Raw genomic sequence first — 24,917 nt, forward strand, 5'->3', positions numbered from 1 at the left:
ATCAGGTCAGTCAGTCGTAAATATTTAAGTATCTGCCATATTATTTTGCCTCTTACATCTCTTAGAAGCTCGATAAAACAGTGCATAACGTATCATCCTGCGTCTTGCATTAATATTATGAATTTCACTCTCTTAATAAGAACCTAGTTGACCCAAATTAGTGACGCTTTCTTAAATTTCTCTTATGTAACTCGGATCCTATTCTTAGACAGCTGTTACCTTACGTAGCCTAGTGTCCTCCTCATCTATTCCCGACAGGCTACAAAGTTACTGAGCTGTAATTTGTTCTGTTGGCTGTGAGTTGTGCTTTCCCAGCCAATGTGAACAACATGAAAAGAAAAGGCTCTATAGCACCAAACTGCCAAGGCCCACAGATGACAAGTGTAGTGATTAAGTCATTAGCTGCGTGAGTGGAGACATATGTCAGCAGGAACACTTTAGATGGATTGCATTTCCTTGAAATGGTTCAAGTCAGTCACCACGTCAGGCATCCTCTGTAGAAGATGTTGTGTTGACTGTAAAGTCTCCTATAGGGACACTGCAAAAAATTGGGTGTCTAAAAACAAGATAAAAACAGTAAATCTGAGGGGAATTATCTTGCTGCAGGGACAGATAATTTCACCTGACAAAATTTCTTAAATTAGGATTGTTAAATCTAGAAATAACACTGAAAATAAGAAATAACTCTTAACCCTTAATAGGGCACTCATTGAAATACTTGCAAATTCCAAATTTCAACCCTAGAGAATATTGGAGGATATTACATACTGCCAGAATGAGTAAAAAAAACATACGGACCCGGGGGAGGGGGGAAATATTTTGAGGAAAACGTTCATGAGATTAAAGTGACAAATCCATGAGAAAAAAGTTGCAGATTTATGAGATTTAAAGTGGTGAATCTGCGAGGAAAACATTGCTTTTTTTCCCACTTTTTTCTCGTAGATCTGCAACTTTTTTTGCGCAGATTTGCCATTTTAATCTAGTAAATTTGCAACTGTTTAATCGAAATATCCCCAGTCAGTTACATTTACTCAATTTATGTTGTAATTGAGCCAAGTCAATTCATTCAGACGTACTGAATGAAAATATTACTTAAATTTACTCATTACTCATTTTTTGTTTAACCGATTTGAGAGCTTTCAAATCAACTCAATATTTTTGCCTGCAGCTTTAATTTATCTTGTTTTAAGAGTAAGTTTCTTATTTTAAGCGTTCAACATGCTTATTTCTAGATTTAACGATCTTAATTTAAGAAAATCTTGTCAAGTCAAATTATCTGTCCATGCAGCAAGATAATTCCCCTCAGATTTAGTGGTTTTATCTTGTTTTTACACACCCATTTTTTGCAGTGGACTGAGGCACATATGCACAGACGACTGGCGTGTGCACGGGAAAATGCACACATTTACAGTCCCAAGAGCACATTCATGCAAACACTAAAACACACATTGCACATTATACATATTTGTATGTCCATGCATGCAGACACACACACACACACACACACACACACACACACACACACACACACACACACATGTACATATAGGCACAAACAGATGTGCCCAGTGTACTGTGGCCACATTAGCAAAGGGACTGTGTTTGCTCCATAGAGAATGTGCCCCTGGCTACAACATCTGAGTGCCCCCATCTATATGTGACTTCTATACATATATTATACACACATAGAAAGACAGAACAGTAACAAACAAATGAATGTGCTTACATGCCATGTAGAACCTGATAATGTAATAAATTCCCAATAATGTAATAAAAATCTGCACTTTAGTCCATTGAAAATGAAATAAAACCTGATAATGTAATAAGGTGCATTTCCCAATAATGGAATACACTTTTTACCAATAATGTAATAAAGTATAACACCTAGCACCTTTAGCATTTAGCATTCGTGTGTCATGGATACCTTGTTTGTGAAAAACGGATGAACGGGTCAAAAGTTAATAAACATTCAACTTTGACCTGTTGGTGGCGCTAGAGCTCTTGAGCTAGAGTTGATACACAGTATCACCACTTGAACCCAAGTAATGGGTGGTCTGCTGTTAAATTATTACAATATTGGGGAATTATTACATTATCAGGACTTGCGAAATGAAGGCTAACCTGATAATGTAATAACCTCCCATTAATGTTATACTTTATTACATTATTGGTAAAAAAAAAAAAAAGTGTATTACATTATTGGGAAATGCACTTTATTACATTATCGGGAAGTTATTACATCATCAGGTTTTATTACATTTTCAATGGGCTCAAGTGCAGATTTTTATTACATTATCGGGGTTATTACATTATCGGGAATTTATTACATTATCAGGTTCTACATGCCAACACACACTAATATGTGTACCACAGACTCCACATCATCTTGCTACGTATTGTGAGTCATTAAAAGAGGCACAGAGGCAACACACTCGCTCTTTGTGCCTCTAAATGCTTTGATGCTGGGCTCCGTTAGCCCCTTGCTGAATACAGAGCCAGGCTCAAATGGGAGACCAGGGGTCAGTGCCAACAACTGTTGGCTTGGCACAGTTTTACTGCCAGACTTCACTAGCAGAGCTGGAGACAAAGTGTAAGAGCCGACAGTTGTTGGAATATTAGCCTGGCTAAGAGGACAATGTTTGACTTGCACTCAAAAAAATAATACTGCACGTAGCGGTTCCGTTTGGTCTTCCTTCTTAACCCTTTATCAGGCAAAGAGCTATATTTGGTAACTTCAGGTAATATTTCGAGTGAAAAGTTGCAAATTTACCAGATTAAAGTGGCAAATCTACAAGAAAAAAAGTTGCAGATTTAAGAGATTTAAAGTGGCAAATCTGCACGAAGTAAGTCGCAGATTTACGAGAATAAAGTGGGAAAAAAGCTACTTTTTCCTCCCAGATTCACCACTTTAACCCTTAATAGGACACTCATTGAAATACTTGCAAATTCCAAATTTCAACTCTAGAGAACATTGGAGGATATTACATACAGCCAGAATGTTTAAAAAAAACCATACAAAAATAATATTTTGAGAAAAAAGTTTACGAGTTTAAAGTGGCAAATCTACAAGAAAAAAATGCGTAGATTTATGAGATTAAAACTGGTGAATCTGGGAGAAAAAAGTTTTGTTTTTTTAACTCCAAAGGGTTGATAAAATGGGTTAAAGTGAAAAAAAATAATTGTCAGATCATGCTGAAGTTGTGCTAGGAAAATACCAAATACCAAACATGTGTATAGTAAATATTATGTGGTATATCAGACCCCAGAGGGTTAAACAAAACATGAGTAATGAGTACATTTAAGTAATATTTTCAAGAACGTCTGAATGAATTGACTTATTGGCTCAATTACCACATAAATTGAGTAAATGTAACTGAAATATTATGTTCACCATATGGAAACCCGAGTATAAATCACTAAACAAACTGAGTAAATATAATTGAAAACATTTGTAGGATATAACTGCAACTTTGCTTATGATTTACTTAAAAAAATGTGTAGTACTGACTGATTTTACACTTAATGTGCACTTATTATTACAAATATTTAAACCATGTAATCTGTGAGTCAAATATTAATGTATTTTGAAGAAGTAAACTTTATTTTAATTTATATATGGATATTTTACACAAAGATTCGAGTTCTACTAATTAATTTTGATGTAGTCAACTCAAATACTCATCATGATGATATTCAGCATTTTTATTTAATATGCATACCTTTATATTACTGTCACATTTACATTTTATTTCCTTGAATCATTTCTTAGAGTGTGTGATAGTTTTAGGATGATCATAATTTTAAAGTTCTGCACTGCTGTTGTGTGCCGGGATATTATTCCTGTTTTAGGTAAGGTGCTTTGATGACGCACAGGAGATATATGTAGTTTGTGTGGGATTGTATAAACACTATTTAAGCTGCACAATGCGTGTTGCTGACAGAGCTGTGAACATTGCTAAGAATATTATCAACAAAAAGATGTTCTCGCCTCTGTGGCTGGCATGCACACCAAACACAGTACAGGTGAAGAGATTTAAACTAATACATAGCACCATGGAAGCAAATCTGTGAGGATAACTCTCCAAACTCTCACTACGTAAATATATATATATACGTAAATAAATGCTGGCAGCCATAAAAAACGAGGTTTTAAGGAATGTAATGTTATAAATACAGCTATGAATTATATGAACCCCTCTACACTGAAAAAAAAGATTTTTTGGCCCGGTAATTATTATTTCAATCATCTATATAAATTCTACAAAGAAATAAGATTTCAGTGCTTTTACTTTAATCCTCTGGAGTCCACGAAAGTGCCGGAGCACAACTTCTTCATGACGTCAAAAAAAGACACAAAAATGACCAAAAAAGACACAAAAAGACACAAAATGACTAAAAAAAGACACAAAATGACTAAAAAAAGACACAAAATGACTAAAAAAAGAGACAAAATGACAAAAAAAGACACAAAATTACCATAAAAGACACGACACCAGACACAAAATGACTGAAAGACACAAAATGACTAAAAAAAGACACAAAATGACAAAAAAAGACACAAAAAGACACAAAATGACTAAAAAAGACACAAAAATGACAAAAAAAGTCAAAGAAGACACAAAATGACAAAAAAGAGACAAAATAACAAAAAAAGACACAAAATTACCATAAAAGACACGACACCAGACACAAAATGACTAAAAGACACAAAATGACAACAAAAGACACAAAATAACTAAAAAAGACACAACAACAGAGACAAAATGACCAAAAATGACACAAAAAAGACATGAAAACGATTCAAAAATGGACAAAATAGTCCAAGACTCCATAGAGATAAAATAGCAGTTTTTCATGTCGTGCATTACTTAGTGATTGTTTGTTATTATGTGTCCTCAGTTTTGTATGTAAATTGAATCATTCGTTCTAAGTAATATTCACTAAACCAGTTCATTGGCTTAATTAGTTGATATTTCCAAGTAAAATGTATTTGAGGGAAATCAGTAAATTTGCAATTTACTTGTGTATTTTCATAAAAAAAACAAGTGGTTCTATTAAATCAATATCACTTAGAAACAGCCTGAGTAAAGATTACAAACACTTTCTGTGTGGAAAAAACTTGCCGAGGTTTTTTTAACTAAATGTCACTACAATTTTTTTCAATGTATTACATCTATAAAAACCTTCAGAAGAAAGCTGGAGAGTTTGCTGTATGGAATACTGAAGTGGAGGTTTCAGGCTCAGGGTTTGAGAGAAAAAACTCATTTTGAGAAGGCAATTGGCATTTAAAGATATACAGAGGGCTGCAGAAGTAGGTAAACGGTAATGAAAAACAAAACGTGTGCACAAAAGGTATTTAATTGATTCTCCAAAGATATCAATAATAAACACATTAATCCCTCAGATGTTTGAACTGTTTGCCCCCAGCATTCACACACTCCATTCCACTACTCTTTATCAGCATCAATATCCAGGCAACCCTTACATATGAACTGTATGGCATCAACAGAACGTGGCTTGCAGGCAAAAACCCTATTTTTTACACATCCCCAGATAAAGAAGTCCATAGGGGTGAGATGTGGCGATACTGGAATAATCCATACTGTATACCTACTGTTGCAGCACCCTGTATACTGTAAAATTATATACATTTTGCAAGACACTACAGTTAAAAAGGTAAACATTCTTAACTAATAGATATCACCAAGAAACCTCCCCAGATGATTACTTACATTAGTACTTTTTTTTTCCTAATATAGTTTTCCAGAAGTTTTATTTTTAAATATGCAAATAATGCATTATCATAACTTTTGGTGAATTAAGGAAAAATCTAGAGATCCAAATAGACCAGGGATGGGCAACTTAAATGCTGGAGGGGGCCACAATTTTTCATCGACACTACCACAGGGCCACATATAGGACCGTGCACTTAACCAGATATGATGAAACTGCAATTTTAAATATGTTGACAGTGCAGTAACTTAACATATTTCATGCTCAAATGCATGTATAACAGTATAAATAGGAATACAAAAGGTTTGAAGCAAAAAACAACAACTGTGGTTTCTTTTTATTTTGGTGCAAGAACAGTGGACCAACAATAATTGCAAGAAGTAATTTTGTGCATTTTTACACTGCACTTTTAAGATTTCATGCTCAAATGCATGTAGTTGTACTGAGGGCCACTTCAAGTGAGGGTGTGGGCCGTATGCGGCCCCCGGGCCTCCGGTTGCCCATCCCTGAAATAGACAAAGTGCAGTAAAATAAAAACACCTGAATGTGGACTTTGGATATTTTCCTCCCACTAGAAAGAGAAAAAAAATCTCAAAATTGACCCGCGCATGAAAAAATGATTTCCTAGCGAACCTTAAATATTGGAGAATTGTAATGTTTGTTCAACCCCTGTTCTAACCTGTTCTGTCATTCACTTCCTTACCTTTTATTGTCATGTGATTTGTGTCTCTGTCATTGACTGTCTCTATTGTTTGCTTCAGTATTGGACAGACATTTACCTGTCGTGGAACCCAGAGACCTACCCCGGGGTTCAGAACCTACGCTTCCCTTCCAATCTGGTCTGGGTCCCAGATATCCTCCTCTACAACAGGTAGGCTAACTCACTTTAGGTCTGTTCTGTCATCGAGTTTGATTTGGTTTCCTTACTGTAATTTCTGCATTCTTTCACCAGCTCCTTGTGATTTATAGTGATCTTTTGTACATGTGAAGCCAGCCAGTTCAGAACATTATATAACACACTTTATAATGTCACATCGGTATTGGTATAAGATTGGTATTAGCTCTTTTTGCACTATACCTTGATTGTTTGCTTTTATTCTTCCTGTAAGTCGCTTTGGATAAAAGCGTCTGCTAAATGACTAAATGTAAATGTAAATAAGACAGGGGTCTCAAACTCAAATTACCTGGGGGCCGCTGGAGGCAGTATCAAAATGACCAAAAAAAGACACAAAATGACTTAAAAAATACACAAAATAACAAAAAAGACACAAAATGACCAAAAAAGACACAAAATTATTTTTAAAAAGACACAAAATTACCCAAAAGACACAAAATGACCAAAAAAGACACAAAATGACAGAAAAAAACTAAATTACTTAAAGAAGAAATAAAATGACCAAAAAAAGACACAGAATTACCACAAAAAAACAAATTATTTAAGAAAGACACAAAATTACAAAAAAAAAAGACACAAAATTACCATAAAAAGACAAAATTATTTAAAAAAAAGACTTAAAATTATTATTTTTAAAAAGACACAAAATTACCTAAAAAAGTAATTAAAGGGACCTTCCACACACAACACGGTTAAGTGTCATTCATATAAAACTCACATTAAACTTTCATATCAAGGTGGGGGCCACAAAATATCGTCACAAGGGCCTCAATTGGCCCGCGGGCTGCGAGTTTGAGACCCATTGTATAAGAGTTTCCCTCCTACACAGGATCCGTCTCCTTTAGTACTGAGAGTGATTTATCATCTCCCCATACTGCATTTAGAATCACCCACATGGTACTTTTTCTCTCAAGAATTAGAATGGTTATTTGATAAAGTATATTGCTATTAAGGAAGAGATGAAAAAAGCCGGCCAAAATGACGAAAGCCTCATTTTTTCTGGTAATTATATCAGTGGCTACAGGCTAGTGGCATGATCAGCACAGTGGTTTAATCCGTCACTGCCCTGCTGTTTCATTCCACTCTGCATACTGTCCTCATTTTCATCAATTTCTCTACTCTCCTTTTATTCCTTCCTGATTTATAGCAATTTGTTTCCTATATTACATGATCGGATACTCTAGATTGCCTGGACTCTGTTTACCCAATAACACAGTGGATAGAAATATTCCCCCGGATGAAATTTCACTCTTGGTTACAGCCTCGTTTAATGAGGTGATTGAGCCGGTTCCCTCTGGGAGGACATAAACCGGAGCTCCCATGGGGCTTTACATCTGTTGCTTGCAATGGGCGGCAGGAATTAGAATACTGAAAACAAAGAGTGCAAGTGGCTGGAAATGTCAAGAGATTTCTGTAATGGGCTTTATTTGTATGTAAATCTTTTCTTTTGGTGCTTTGTTCTAGACTTAATCATATCATTCCTGCATGCCTGTACAGGTGGTTGGCTCTCATCTAAAACTCTACAAGTTTTATTGGGAACATTCATCCCACGGCGCTCTTTTCTTTTCATACCTTTGTCAAAGAATGGAAAGAAAGAGATATAAAGTCTCTCTCACTTTCCTATTCAACCTGCTCACTCATTTTGGCTTTCTACCTTTTTGGATGGAGATTAAGCTTCTGTGACTGTTTGAATAAATTAGGTTGCTAGGTGTTTCTCAGATTGATCGTCACAAAGTGGTCTCGACCTGCTCCGTTTCTGAGAACAATTCAAGGATCTCTCAAGTTTGCCAAGAAGCAGTTTGATCATTTTCCAGTGCCTTTGTGTTTCAGGCTTTTGAACAAAATTAAAAGAACATGTCCAATCTTGTCCTCAAAAACAAGCCACCTTTAAACATTTAGTACGGACTGCTGCCTACATGGTAAACAAATAACATCCAGAACATTTGCCCTCTTGATAAACAGCTGTGACATGCTGAAAAGGCAACAAATACCCAGTGTGGCTCTTATGTTGTTCATCCAGTGGGATCATGTGACCAGGGCCGGCTCTAGCCCGTTTGGTGCCCTAGGCGAGATCCATTCGTGTTGAACAGCTCCGCTTGCTGTTTCACGGAGGGGGGAACTCCTGTTTTTGTTTGCCCATGGTGCCAACCAGGCTAGATAATACAACTGTCCTTCTATATAATTATTCACTTACAAGTAAATTCGCAAAGAAGCACAGCTGGAGACCGCTAACAAAGTTAGAGACAAGAGAGACGATGAAACTGCAAACCATGCGAAAAATGTGCTAAACTGTGTTAAGCTAGTGTTGCTTTTTTCAACCTAGCTAGCAAGCTAATACAAATGAAACAAACTTCACACAAAAAGGCATTTAAAAAAGATTGGGACTTCTTCTCCTCCTCTTTTCTTCTCTTTCGATGCGCACCAGAGAGCTTTGACGGCTGTTTCATCTTGCAAGATTTATCAAAACATAACGTGTCTGTCACTTGACGTGACCTAACCTCTGATAGCGATCTGACCGTCAAAAGGGGGGCAAGGCAATGACCACACGTCACGTGACTTAGCAACACAAGTGAGAAGTTTTACACAAGTTTCTTTATTTAATATATTAATATTTATTAGTTTCAAGACATAACACGAAGGGAGGGCGACAATGGGCATCGAAAATTATTATTGTTTTTTTTTTTGGTCCTTCAAGGGTGACTGGCGGCGCCCCTCCAGCAGATGGCGCTCTAGGCGACCACCTATGTCGCCCTGCATGTGACTTTGTGTGGCACATTGGAACGAGTCCTGTTCATTTTGCTTACAATCTAGAAGAGGACTGTTTTTGTGGAACACTGTGTCCTTGGGTTGGGCAACATGATGATGTACTGTATATCATCAACATGATATATTATTCTAAATTGTTTTTAGCACCATGCAGTACAGTACACACAGTATCAGGAGAGAACATTTTGGCCATATAGACCAGCCCTGTGTCCTAAAGGACAATAGGCTGGCAAAAAAGTACAAATAAAAATATGATTACCTTGCACAGAAGTTTTGTTATCTTGAAATTCTTTTGTCTCTAGAAGTCTGCAAAACCAAGATAGAATAATATATTAGTAGATAAAATGCAGTAATGGAGGTAGAAACTCAGATGCTGTACAATCTGTTTTTCTATACAGTTTCACACAGTAGAGAATGCTTCCTACACTTGAATGAAGACCTCCCTTACTGATCATAAATCATATTACTGTGCATGGGAATACCACTTTAGAATATACCCAAGTGGTGTTTGTCTGTTGCTATGGCTTATGTGAGTAAAACCGCTTTTTATGGTGTTGCTTACTGTAAGAGCTACCGAGGGAGAAAGGTTGTGTGATTGTTGACCATTATTAAACTGTCAAGCTCCAGGAGAGGGTATTTAACAGGGGAGTAAGATGTTTGTAATGCATCAATCCTGTTCATGTCTCCTTAGAGTCACACACACACACACACTCAAAGAATCACATTTGTAATGAGGGAAAGACAACACGATACATGGCAGAGCTGATTGATGACTCTGCCGTCTCAGCTGTACCTTCAAGGTGATTGAGGATTCTTGTATAGGGTTGGGGGGGTAGTGACAGATTTCCCACTTAATGTGTGCATGAGAGACGGAAAGGGAGAAGGGAGAGGTTTGGCTATCTAACAGGGATGATACAGAACATTAAGCAGCTTACGGTGGGGATCAGCGATTGCTAACGATAACGACAATATAGTCCTGACACAGACCCAGATTGAAACTGACATTCCTTATGCATGCAGTATAAATCATCAGTACAATCATTCATTTCTATTTATATGATGCAAGGAAGCAAGCCAGGAAAGAGATTAAAACTATACGATAAGATGAACTTTTACTGATCCCCATCTGGAAATTAGGTCAATGCCATAGCAAGATTTTAGCAGGGACATGTGTAGACATTAAACTGAGAGTATATTGAACGATCACCAGGAAAATTCCTTCAATAATTGCTACATGGGAGATGTGACATTGATTAAAAATGGGGAAATTAAACGCCATGAAAGCATTTATGGTGTTGTGTGTACTTGCTCACTTAAGAATTGCAAGAAATTGTCGAGAATAAAAAAATAATTGAAAATAAGAGAACTTCACACTCTCACCTCCACACAGCTAAATAATTATGAAGTGGGCGTTAAAGCAAAAAACTTGCACTATAATCAGGTTGGACTGTAACCATAGACTGTATAAATAATGGACGTAGTGACCATGATGTCACCCGTTGGTTTGTGGCCCGTTGGAAGCATCGAGTTCAGCGTTACACTCGTTGCCATCTTGTGTCGCCATTTTGTGTCGCCATCTTGTTTCCGATACGGGAAGCAGACCATATCTGGACTGTGGAGGAGGAGAGGGATCTGATCACTGACTACAGCCTCTCTACACCTCAACCTGACTGAGAGAAGTTGCTAATTCATGTTAGCATTAACTGGAGCATTAACTGGGATGTTAGCTTTGGCTAGCAAAAAAACAAAAACATTTTTTAATGAACAAATAAACATTTAGTCATTTAGTTAACATACAGTCTGAAAAGGTCAAAGTTATGAGACCAAACCGGTAAACGTCTTTTTACATATATATATAAATTCATTGACACGTTGCCGTGGATACGCATTGTTCTGCTTCTCTTCTGATGAGGGAACGCCTTGTTAGAAACCTGCCAATCAAAGGTAGCCACGCCCCAAATCATATGATTCTTTACATTCTATTTTCTTCTTAATCAAATCAATCAATCAATCAATCAAAATTACTTTATTCATCCCCAAGGGGAAATTCAGTTAGTCTGGTAGTGTAATGGGGCCATTATTCTCACTATTAACATCAAATTGTCTTGAAGAAGATTTTTTACTAGCAATTGAGACCATAGTGTTGTTCTAAAAAAAATTCTGAGGTAATAAAGAAAAGTTTTCTCATTTTGTATTGAAATGAATGGACCGAAATGCTTTTGCAGCCGCCGTCAGCGCTCCCTGCTGGACTTTTCGGTAGAGTGCAGCTTATGGCACTTCCTGGTTTGCCTCACTGCTCAGACCAGGAGGTTGCCGCCTAACTGTAACCTGGCATCATTTAGCAAGATGCTATGTTAGACAATCAAATGCAGAGTGCGTGTTTTCAGCCTAGAACATGACCCCTTTTACAGTGTTTTTCTTTTCAGCAAAGTCATTTATTTGTAACATTTTGGTCCCTTTAAAATGTCTTGTTCAGTGTTTTGTTGGACTAAAAGACACTCTTTAAATTATGGATGCTCCTTGCTAACCAAGCTAGCCAGCTAGCATTGGCATTAACTGAAAACATACAACCTTCTGGCTCCCGATCCGTTCTGCACATGCACTGGTTTCAAAAAAGCCAAAATGACAAAAGCCAAAAACCAAGATGGTGACATCCAAGATGCTGAAGTTGAGGCTACAAAACCAAAGTCCACAAACCAATGGGTGGCATCCCATTGGTGACATCCACTTCCGCAGATTTATAGCCGCTACATCAATAATCTAAATCTAATCACTCTTTTCACTTAGCAGACGGTGGAAAAACAAAGAGGCTGTGAGAATACTTTGGAACAGCCGTAATCGGTCTTATTCATTGCCCAGAATAAATTAGCCAAATTAGCATTTAGCATTGTATTGGTATTTGGAATACATCTACCTAACACATACATTTATTGGGCAGCATTAGCATTTTAAAAGTGTTTGGGGAACCTTGTAGAAATGTGGAGACGTATGCTATGGCTTCACAATGTTACACACATGAGCATCACATGAGAGTTCTTGATAATCACATTTTAATCAAATCAAGTAAGTAGTAACATGTTTCGAAAAGGTCATATACCATGTGGAAAAGATAAGGGCACGACCAAGGTGTTGAATCCCAATGGAGTCCAGTTGCCTGCATACGATTCTTCAACTATCCAACCTCATCTGTTATTAGATTAGAGCCATTAAAAATACATTGAATAAAATAGTATATAGTACTTGCTATAAAAATACAAAAAAATTATAAGCTCACAACAGTTTGAGGAAACAACAAAGTGCGCTGCTACAGAAATCCACATAGCCCTGAAGAATAACATTTTAGGCAAAAAAGCTTTCCAGGACAGAATATATAAATGTAAACAGTGTTACTGTTTACGGTGTTACTTAAACCGATAATGTGACTTTTTCAAAGATCAAAAATGCGTATCATAATTTTTTTTTCTAGCAGTTTGGTCACCAAATTCTTAAAGGTGTGGCAAATTTCAATTCCATACAGTCTTGGAAAAAATTATTAGACCGCCCTTGTTTTCGTCTTGCTTTGTTGTTCATTTAATGCCCGGTACAACTAAAGGTTCCATGGATTTCTTGATAATGATTTTGGTTATTATCAAGAAAACCATGGCAAATGTCTAGATATCAGCTCTTAAATTATACTCTCATGAGATATTTTTGTTGTTATCATTATATTTGTCCAAACAAATGTACATGAATGTTGCCATATTGGAGTTTCTTCAGAGCAAACAGGAAGTCCACTTCATGTGACTGCATGTTTTGAGGAGGAAGGCTTTGACTGGTGTTTTTGCCGATGCAGCAAACAGCAGTTCAAAGTGTCTGATCTTCTCTGGGTGGGATTCAAAAGAGCATGCTGCCTGGAGACTTTAGAAACAGGGATATTGTTTGATCATAAGGTAGTTTGTACAACGACACCTTAGGCCAAAGATCAGTGATCGACTTTGATGTCTGATGTGCATTTGCAGAGAAGTGTGCAATGCATAGGAGTACATTTCCATGTATGCACTAGACAACACATGAGGATAGTCTTCTTCTCCAGCCCACAGCAGGGTAGTCTCTTCAAGTTAGCCGACACTGTTTGAAGCGGCGGAAAGCTGGACTGGTGGAGGATCTTAAAGGTAGACAGCTGTATGTTTTGTATATGCCTATGTCAGCACTGGAGCCCATTTCAGATGAATAATATAGGAACCATTTGTTCCACCCCAGGCATGATTGTGAATATTTCACCATCTACAGACACTTGGGAAGCTGGGACACAAAGGGACTGAGTTTCCTGCTTTCGTTGTCTTTTTAATTTAAATAATGTAAGCCAGCTCGCTGTTGAGCCGCATGTAAAGTGGTTTTTGTTTTGATCTAGGCTTTACAGTGCTGTCTGTCCTGACCGTAGCCACATCCATGTCTTGGTGATGACGTTTTAACAAACCGTAACAATGTTTTTATAGGCATGAAATGTCAATGTGGGTGATGCCCTTTCACCGAGCCAGAGGATATCGAATTTATATATTCTGAGGAGAATATATATTTGTGAGGAAAGCTTATGTAGTGGAATTACTACCTCTCTTGAGTGAGAAAATGAATCGAAAGATCACGATGTTCCTTTTAGTTTTCTCTATTATCAGACCTCAAATTACATTGCCTAGGTATAGCGGAGAAGAATACTTTGTCAGTTTTAAGGGCTGCTGAAAAAAGGTGTCCCGACTCCAATAAAACCCTTAGTTCTCTCCGCTTTTTCTGTCTGTGTCTGGGCATTTAAAAAATTCTGCAAACCAAAATTGTAACATCCCACACCTCCAACGTATGGACCCCATTTTCCGTGAACGCACACGATGCTAGGTCTACTTTTAACCTTAAAAGGATACAATTTATATTGCTTACACCAAACGCCTCTAATATCTGACAAATCCAAGATCCTACAGCACGTTATTTCTGGTTTAAACCGGCTGTTACATGATCAGGAGATCATACTGGGGCCTTTTAGTAAAGCAGAGGACTTATGTTTAAAAGTAACAGAAAATAAATGGTAAATGGACCAGCACTTATATATAGCGCTTTTCTAGTTGCTTTGCAACCACTCAAAGCGCTTTACACTACAGACTGCGCTCATTCACCCTTTCACACACACATTCATACTGGTGGCAGAGGCTACCCTAAACGGTGCCACCTGCCACCATTGGGAATTCATTCACACACCGATGAACACAGCATCGGGAGCAATTTGGGGTTCAGTATCTTCCTCAAGGATACTTCGACATGTAGGCTGCGATGGTCAGGGATCGAACCACCAACCCTTCGGTTGGGGGCCAACCAACTCTCCCAACTGAGCCACAACTTATTTGCCTAAAATGTTATTTTTCAGGCTATGTGGATTTCTGTACCAGCTTATACTTTTTAGTACTTTTATAGCCAGTACTATACTATTTTATTCAATGTATTTTTATGGCTCAAATCTAATAAAAAAGATAAGGCTGGATTGTTGAAGAATCATATGCAGGCAAATGGACACCATTGGGATGTTGCCATTCTCTGGCAATTTATATATTCTGTCCTATATGTGGGGAAAGCTTTTTTTGCCTAAAATGTTATTCTTCAGGGCTATGTGGATTTCTGTAGCAGCACACTTTGTTGTTTCCTCTAACTGTTGTGAGCTTATAATTTTTTAGTATTTTAATAGCAAGTACTATACTATTTTATTCAATGTATTTTAATGGCTCAAATCTAAAAAAAAAAAGATATGGTTGGATAGTTGAAGAATCATATGCAGGCAACTGGACTCCATTGGGATTCAACACCTTGGTCGTGCCCTTATCTTTTCCACATGGTATATGATGTTCTACTTACTTAGTGATCTGATTAAAATGTGATTATCAAGAACTCTCAGTGATGCTCATTGTGAAGGCATAGCATACGTCTCCACGTTTCTACAAGGTTCCCCAAACACTTTTAAAATGCTAATGCTGCCCAATAAATGTATGTGTTAGGTAGATGTATTCCAAATACCATTACAAGGCTAAATGCTAATTTGGCTAATTTATTCTGGGCAATGAATAAGACCGATTACGGCTGTTCCAAAGTATTCTCACAGCCTCTTTGTTTTTCCACCGTCTGCTAAGTGAAAAGAGTGATTAGATTTAGATTATTGATGTAGCGGCTATAAATCTGCGTTAGGTAAAGCCTTGTCCTGTTATGTGCCTCCTGGGCTCGTTCCCAGTACACTTTACTTAAATTTATGCCCTACCTGTCGAACAAAAAGCCTTCACAAAGAGTTTAGGCATGCGCCTCACATTCTCCCACTGCTCCCAGTCTCCTAGTGTAAGTGGTAGAAATAGACTAATGGACATTAACATATGATGATATGAGTCAGGATGTTCTGTCTGGCTCTGGATGAGGACTCATTTATTGTTCAAAATGAGTTCCTTTCAGTATATCTCATTCAGTGTTTCTGTGGGGTTCAAAGCATACTAAACAGTTTGAATAAATATTATACCAGTTATGAATAAATGATTAGATGTGATGTTGCCATCACAGGGAGCCTTTTACTGCTTCATTACGTCTGTAAAGGAGGTTATCCTTTTATTTTATGTCCATTGTCTGCTTGCTTTTGTCTGCCACTTCCATTATAAACGGGTCATTCCAGCATTTTTTTAAAAAATGAAGTGGCACAGCATTAAAAATTGGCTAATAACAACATTGACCTGGTACTCTGACCCAGTCAGTTGGTGTAACAATTTTTTTTTTTCAGAAAAATCTGATATCTATATACAGGAAAACAAAAGTGAACTAAAACGAGAAAAAAAATACAGTCCACGTTTACATTGCAAGATTATGGTAGATAACTAATTTTACATAATTTGTCAAAACTTTAGAAAAAAATGGTTGTTTTCAGAATATCTTTTGCTCAATATTGATGAAATGTGTAAATGTAGAAATACTCAGAAATATTCTTTTTTTAAATGAAGTAATCAAATGCATAAGTCCAACTAAATACACTGCAGGTGGAAAAAGTTTATATAAATATATATATTTATAATTAATTTGTGGTTACACCATTTGACATCATGCCAACTCTTATTTGTCACTGACTCGGGCCCAAAAAGACTTTGTCCAATAGACTTGTGAAAGAGATGTCTGTCAATTGTTGGATTATTGTGTTTTAAAGTTCAATACATTCCCAGTATGACCACTACATATAACACCATTGTTTAAATCAATATCTGTTAAAGTTATTCATCTTACACCGTTCTTGTGGTGGGGCTAAAGGAAATTCTAATTTTCTTGTTCTACTGGCTTTTAGTTAGATGTTTTGATTTGATTTATTTGGCACAGTTTTAGAAGAAAGAAAATAACATAATAACAACAACAATAATACAATTTATAAATTCCATATACATATTGAAATAAAATAAAGACATGCCAGGAAAGCCCAAAAACCCTCATGGGGCTTGAATAGTGGGATTCCCTAATATAACATAAAAATTAAAAAGAACAAGGAACATAGAATCATACAGATCTTCTACATATCTTAGTTATTCTATACATGGAAGTCAAACTTTTTTTAGCTTCATGTACCACTGAGAAACTTTCATAGGAATGAATGGGGCCCTTATACATTCATGGTACTGAGGCACAGTGGTGCTTTGAGCTTAATGGGAAAAAAAATATTTTGATATGTTGATGAAACGCCGAGGGATGAACAAAGTTATTACAATTCACCCTGAGGGGAATATGAATTTATGTTGGACTCCATCCAGGAATATCTAATATAAAAACCTCTAAACCACAGATACTAAACTGCCAGTGGCACAATAGGAAAAGTCAGTTGATCACCAGAGACGTCCTCTGAGTACCAAGAATACCTGAACATAATGTAATTACAATCAATTTAATAACTGTTGAGATATTCAGGACAAGTGTTGAATTAAAAGACAGTGTTATCCCTGGAGCACTGCTGCTAGCATTGATCAAATGAAACTTGGTGAAAGGTAGTTTATCCACACAAGCTTTTTTTCCCCCTGGATTCCTTGAATCATAGCTTTTTTTCTCTCATTTTGAATCATTTCTCGTGACTTCAAATTTTTTCTCTCATTTTGACTTTTTTTCCATGATTTCAACCTTTTTTGTCATTTTGACTTTTTCATGTGACTTCAACTTTTTCCTTTTCATTTTGACAATTTCTTGTGACTTCAACTTTTTTCTCATTATTTTGACTATTTTCTTGTTATTTTGACTTTTTTTTCGTGATTTCGACTTTTTTTGTCATTTTGAATCATTTCTCATGACTTCAATTTTTTTGTCATTATTTTGAAGATTTTCTCGTTAATTTGACTTTTTTTTGACTTGACTTGAAGTAGGCCACTTAAACCGATAATGTGAATTTAAATATATATCATAATTATAATTTTTTTCTAGCAGTTTGGTCACCAAATTCTTAAAGGTGTGGCAAATTTCAATTCCATACAGTCTTGGAAAAAATATTAGACCACCCTTGTTTTCTCCTTGCTTTCTTGTTCATTTAATGTCTGGCACAAGTAAAGGTCCCATGGATTTCTTGATAATGATTTTGGTTATTATCAAGAAAACCATGGCAAATGTCTAGATATCAGCTCTTAAGGTAAACTCTTATGACATATTTTTGTTGTTCTCGTTATATTTGTCCAAACAAATGTACCTTTAGTTGTACCAGGCATTAAAATGAACAAGAAATTGAAGAAAACAATGGTCTAATATTTTTTTCCATGACTGTATATCAAGGAATGTGTAGCGACTGTGTAAAGCTGTGCTCTTTAAGTGCTTTTTAGTTACACAATTAAATGCACATCTTGGAATCTTTTAGTCTTTCCCTCTTTTGGAAGGTATTTAACCCTCTGGAGTCTCCAAAAGCACCAAATCCAGACTTCTTCATGACATCCAGACTAGAAAACAAAGCAGCGTGGAGCCCTACTGTAAATTTACCTCTAAAGTTCTGGCTGTAAACTCCATGAGGCCAGTTTCAGTTTGATGATGATATACCAAGTAAAACTGGAGACAAGCTCAAATATATTTAGTATCAAATGATAGAACTGGATGGAACCCTCTTATATGTTATTAAAAAAATGTAAATGTTGCAAATGTGAAAAAAGGTTCACATTTGCAAGATTTGAAATTCTTTATTGAGCATGATAGTGTTTTGAATGTAAAAAAAAAAAAAGACACAAAATGACTAAAAAAAGACACAAATGACCAAAAAATGACTTACAAAGACATGAAAAGGATTAAAAAATGGACAAAATAGCCGAAGACTCCATAGAGTTAATTAGCCAGGGATGATTTTTTTTAATTTTTCGGACACTGCAATAAATGCATAAATAATATCTATATCTATATTTAGAAAAAAAGTCCCCAAACATCTGTTTTTATGATTTAGGAATGGTTCTCAGATATTTAGAGTCCTTTAGGTTTTACTCTCTGAAAGTAAAAAATAAACGTCCTGTTTCAGGGATGATTTTTGTTCGTGTGAAATGTGTAATTTTCTGATTATGATGTCTGACCTTTTTGGGTGTACATAATCCTTGTGTGTGTGTGTGGAGGACATCTTGATGGTGGAAAACCATGTTTGTTTAAGATGATCAGTAAAATTAAACACTGTCTGGATCTCCACTAATCCCCTCGTCTCTACCTTCCTCTGTCACCTTCATTCTCTCTTCCTGTTTATTGTCTGTCTGTGTATCTGCCTTTACCTTTCTACTTAACTCCCAATCAACTTTGTAACCTCTGGCCATATTAATCCTTCTTTGTGGGTACAAGTCTTCCCATTCTCCTTTATTTTCTTTAAATGTTCCAGTACTGTTTTTAACATTATCTTCTTTCTCCCTCTGTAGTGCTGATGAGAGGTTTGATGCCACGTTTCATACAAATGTCCTAGTAAATGCTACAGGATCCTGCCAGTACATCCCACCAGGTGAGACATACAAGATGTTCTCTCTCTAATTGTGTCACATTAATTACAACAATTACCCACTTTCAATTGCATTGCATGAACTATATCTGTATTACCATTATTTATGGATGTTCTAACAGTATCCTCACTATAATTAGCATCTTTTCACATCACAACTGTTGAGATCATTGTCTTAAAAAACGTCATTGCTATCATTACTTCATATGTAGTTGTTCAGACATCTAGGAGTCAAGGTTAAAACTAAAATATTGAGTCAAAATAATATAATAATTAAATATTCCGGCAAATATTTATAAGCGATTTTAGACACTTCCACTACTGAAACAACAGTTATATGCGACCTGTACTACATCAAAAATAACTTTTCAACCAAATTTAGATTAGATCTAGACTTTTGCTGATGACTCACATTACTTTTCTATGGAAATGTGTGAAGTATGTTTTAATTTTGTTGTCCCAGTTTGTTTGCTTTAACCCTCTATGGTACGGTGTTGCCCCATTTTTGGCCTTTCAAATTTCTACAATGCATGTTTTTGAGTGATGCTTTTAAAAAAGAGGGAAGATTATAGGGAACCAATAGCAATGCTTTAATTTGTCACATGACCTCCAGGAGGCCATATTGAAACCCTATTTTGCAGACTTTTCCAAAGGAAACAGCTTTGCCATTTTGTGCCACAAAAAAAACACTCAAAATGTAATTTCCTGGCCCTTTCCCATCTGGAAAAAATATATTCCTACTCATAGGTGGATAAACCTTAGTTTTTAATAGTGTTCAAGACATTCATTTCAATGGGTCATTGGTTCAATGGTACAATGTTTCCTACAGGCACCATTCAGACAAGAAAGCGGTTAAAAAAGTTCCTTTTATAATGTTTTTCAATTTAAAATGTTACGTGTTGTACCGTGGTTGAAGCTACTAAATCTTTTACACGTTTATTAAATAAATGATGTTAAAATTAATTTTAAAAACTTTCTTTTTAACATGTACACCGTTATGGTGCAATGTTGCCTACGGACAACAAACCCCAAAAACTTCCTCAAAAAAAAATAATTATAAAATGTATCTATTTTAAGACAGAAAAAAACATTCCAGACATTTTTTTTTTAACCAAAAAGTAAAAAGTAACTACGGCGTACAATGTAACATTAAAATAATAGATTAATAGAACCAACACTGGCGTAGGAACTTTTACAGTAACTTCATAGATTCCTCTATGATGCAACAGACTCTGGAGCTTGAAAGAGTGAACTAGTGAATTGCAGTAGATAGATACCAAAATAAATTAAGTGTTTAGTGCCAAAGGTAACCTCCGAGACCTGTTTCCAGGTATCCTGAAGAGTACCTGCTACATCGATGTGCGGTGGTTCCCGTTCGATGTGCAGAAGTGTGACCTCAAGTTTGGCTCGTGGACCCACAACGGCTGGCTGCTGGACCTCCAGATGATGGACGTGGACATCTCCACCTACATACCCAACGGGGAGTGGGATCTCGTAGGTAAGAAGAAAAAACGCACGAGCACAAGACACATTCAGGTGCATGACAACAGTAAAACAAAGGAATAGTAAAAAATATTGAAATCTGAGAAAACATTAAAATAAGCCAGAATTACTTGAAACGAGCACGTTTTGGTGGTAGTAAATGCTTTTGAAATAGCATTCAAACTACATTAAAATAAAACTCTCAATTGGAATCAGTATTTTAGATAAAAACTCACCATATTCAACAGTTGAATAGCTTGAAGAGCAGCAGAAGGCTAACAATGTCGATCCTTAAAAATACGTTTTTCAACAATAAGATAATTAAATAAGCACATAAAGCTATGGTCAGTAGGTAAATTATACTCAAAACAATATAATTAAGATACTATTGCAAATATAAGAAGAAAATACTTGGTAAGCTTGATGTTTTTTGTAGTGGAAGTGTATAAATTTGAAAAGAAAAATGTATACAAACTTGCATGGTGACATCAGAGATTAATATGAGGCGTGGCAGCTGACAGCACTCCAAATATCTTTGGGATATGTTTGAGCAACACGTTGTGAATTCCTTCAGGAAATGTGAAAGACTCAGACAGACTCAGAGACAGACGGAGACTTCCAACGTTAGCTGTGTGTCAGTGTGACGCAGCTCTGACAGCAGGTGTTTCAGACATGTCGACTTCCCTGTAAGATGCCTTTCTCACTGACATTTCCCTGTTAGAGTTACACTACAGGACAACAGCTCCTTCTCTCCTCTGACACCATTTATTTGATGATACTAGTGCAGTGCCTGTAGGAAGTATGTATTCATATAATGGGAGATGAAGTAGATTTTTCAATTATGGCCAAATGAGGTTGTGTGTGAAAGTGGGATGTACAATGAGGTGTAATACTCTTGTGTAGTGTTAATATACAAAGTGTATATTGGGTAATACATGGATGTACATTGAGATATAAAGAGACACAGAAATAGTTATTTTAAGAAAAATAAACTTAATCATTCAACATGGTTAGACATATATACAGACACAGCTATAGGAGGGAATAAGTTTACATGCAGCACAAACAGATGGATGTGAATAACAGAATTTGCGCATTACATGCAGACCACAACAATGTCTGCAACTCCATAAAACACTTACTTTTCATAAGGTACCACACCATCCAGCACATATACATTGAACATTGATATTCGCTGGAAACTATTAGAATATTATTGGAAAATCGAACCTTGTAGCGCACTTTAAAACTCCGAAAGATAGGTAGGCTAAATTGACTTACAGATGAGACTTACAAAGGGGGCGGAGCTCCCCTAAAAGGCGTCCGATCGGAAACAGTCCAATGCCGCAACACGTCCTACGTAAATAATGATATTTAGAAAAATGAATTCAAAAATCTTCAAAATCCAGGATGCACACACACACACACACACACACACACACACAGACAGACAGACAGACGCTTCTTGCTTTTATAGATAGATAGATTTATTTTTAAATAGATAAAGTACGTTGGGATTGTTACCGAATAAGCCATTGTTTTTAGGCTTGTGTGAGAGTTATGGGACAAATGGTTTAGCTTTGTTGACCAGCTTTAGATGCAAGAATTGATACACTCTTGTGTCCGTGCAGTAAATATAAAGCCACTGCAAGCAGCTGGTTAGCCTAACTAAGCACATAGACTGGAAACAGGGGAAAAGGTTGGCCTGACTGATGTGAAAATGACAATTACTGTGTGCTCCAATACCCATACCACCATGCTATTTAGTATGCCAGAAATGATTGAGTTTGTCCCAATACATTGTATGTCAAATGCAGTATGCCAAAAGTACCAGGATGTCATACTACATCCAGAAGAATTTGCCATATGCTTTTCTGGCTATTCCTACCCACAATCCTCTGCAGAGTGAAAATTAGAGGCTCAAGGTGCCATTTTTATATTTAAAAAAGTATGTCCCCATTGTAAGCATGCTGCAAGCAACAGGACTTACTTTGTAAAGGAAGCTGGAGTACCTGCTTATAGTAAAAACAAAAGATGTACAATTTGGAACACAGCTTTAGTGTTTTTATGGCAGCAGTGGAGCAACTTCCTCAAGATTTTCTTTGGGTGTCCAGGACGTCAATGCGCCAAGGAAATAAATAGTCTGGAACTTAACCCCCATATAAATACAAAACTTGCTCTGCTTTGCTGTGCTGGACAGCTGAGACAGCCATTGGTGTTGGAAGACAACAGGCTTGTCAACTCAAGTAACTGACTGAAGTGCAGGCTGGTTGCTTGCAGTATACCTGCAGGTCATGAAAAAGAAAAAAAAAATCAAAAACTTGGTTTTGGGTCCTTAGGACATATATTTAGTTCAGTATAAATCAAACTTGATGTCTCTAAATGCAAAAAGAATGAGTTTTACAATCAAATCAATAATTTTATCCTCTTTTAAATGGCAGTTATTAGTTTGAATGAAACACTGCATGTTAGACTTTTTTCAGTGTAGGGAACTAAACATGCCATGGCTAGCTAATTAGATGCTAACATGTCAGGAATCAGGCTGGTGGCTCGCAGACTTGATGTTAGCTTAGTTGAATGATAGCTGAAGGCTACGGGCCTAATGCTAGCTGACAGGGATGCAGGCTGAGAATAGGGTTTGTTTCTAGATGCAGACTGGAGGCTAGCTGGCTGGAAGCAATAAGGCCTGAGGCTAGCAAACTGGGTGCTAGCAAGCCAAAGTGCAGACTGAAAGCCAGCAGGATTGGACTGATAAGTGGGAACCTGGAGGGAATCAAGGCTGTCAAGGAAATCCGTTGCCTACATAAGCAATGAGTTCCTCAGCCAAGAGGGAGGACTTGTGTTTGAGGTCAGGAGGAGGTCAGCTCATACAGTTCATCATGGGTGCAGGACTGCCCACATCGTTCTGTCACATTTTAGTTCAAAATGTGAACCCAAGATCAGGACACATCTAGAGACTGATGAAGGTGAGGCTCTGATTGGATTGTGGTGAGTGATGATGTCAGATGGTGAGGAGTAATTGTACGACTGGCTGGGCAGTTTGGAACTACAGTCGTGGAAAAACTGTTAGACCCCCCTTATTTTCTCAATGTTTTTTTGTTTTTTTAATGCCTGGTACAACTAAAGGTACATTTGTTTGGACAAATATAATGATAACAACAAAAATAGCTCATAAGAGTTTAATTTAAGAGCTGATATCTAGACATTTTTTCCATGGTTTTCGTGATAATAACCAAAATCATTATCAAGAAAACCATGGAAAATGTCTAGATATCAGCTCTTTAATTAAACTCTTATCAGCTATTTTTGTTGTTATCATTATATTTGTCCAAAATGTACCTTTAGTTGTACCAGGCATAAAATGAACAAGAAATGGAAGAAAAAAAAGGTGGTCTTATAATTTTTTCCATGACTGTATGTAGCCATGTGTGCCCAAAGACTGAATAAAGTTACAAAATAAAATGGCATTCTTCCAAAAGCTACAATGTGTTATGATCTACAAGTTAAATCTATGATCTGTTCTGATCAACAAGTTAAATAACAAAGATTTGCAATCATGCACTGTGAAACTTTCCTATGGATGTATGTGGGCAGGCTTGACTTGCACAGGGGTTAACAGGCAAGTAAAAGGGCATGTAGAACCTGATAATGTAATAACCCTGATAATGTAATAAAAATCTGCACTTGAGTCCATTGAAAATGTAGTAGAACCTGATAATGTAATAACTTCCCGATAATGTAATAAAATGCATTTCCCAATAATATAATACACTTTTTTTTTTACCACAATGTAATAAAGTATAACATTAATGGGAGGTTATTACATTATCAGGTTAGCCTTCATTTCGCAAGTCCTGATAATGTAATAATTCCCCAATATTGTAATAATTTAACAGCAGACCACCCATTACTTGGGTTCAAGTGGTGATACTGTGTAGGCAACTCTAGCTCAAGAGCTCTAGCGCCACCAACAGGTCAAGTTGAATGTTTATTACTAACTATTATTATTATTATTATTATAAAAAAAGTGTATTACATTACTGGGAAATGCACTTTATTACATTATCGGGAAGTTAT

The 24,917-nt window shown here is 36.5% G+C and overlaps 1 protein-coding gene across 2 annotated transcripts in view; it reads left to right on the top strand.

Moving 5' to 3' along the window:
- LOC131993929 (neuronal acetylcholine receptor subunit alpha-7-like) overlaps positions 1-24,917 on the top strand; it is an 80,577-nt gene that overhangs the window by 38,511 nt on the left and 17,149 nt on the right. For both annotated transcript variants that reach the window (XM_059323760.1, XM_059323838.1), the window contains 3 exons: positions 6,495-6,604; positions 19,282-19,361; positions 20,689-20,856. In XM_059323760.1, coding sequence (XP_059179743.1) covers positions 6,495-6,604; positions 19,282-19,361; positions 20,689-20,856 — 358 coding nt within the window. The remainder of the gene's footprint in view (positions 1-6,494; positions 6,605-19,281; positions 19,362-20,688; positions 20,857-24,917) is intronic.

This window comes from Centropristis striata, chromosome 1 (genome assembly GCF_030273125.1).
Source record: "Centropristis striata isolate RG_2023a ecotype Rhode Island chromosome 1, C.striata_1.0, whole genome shotgun sequence".
NCBI lineage: Eukaryota > Metazoa > Chordata > Actinopteri > Perciformes > Serranidae > Centropristis > Centropristis striata.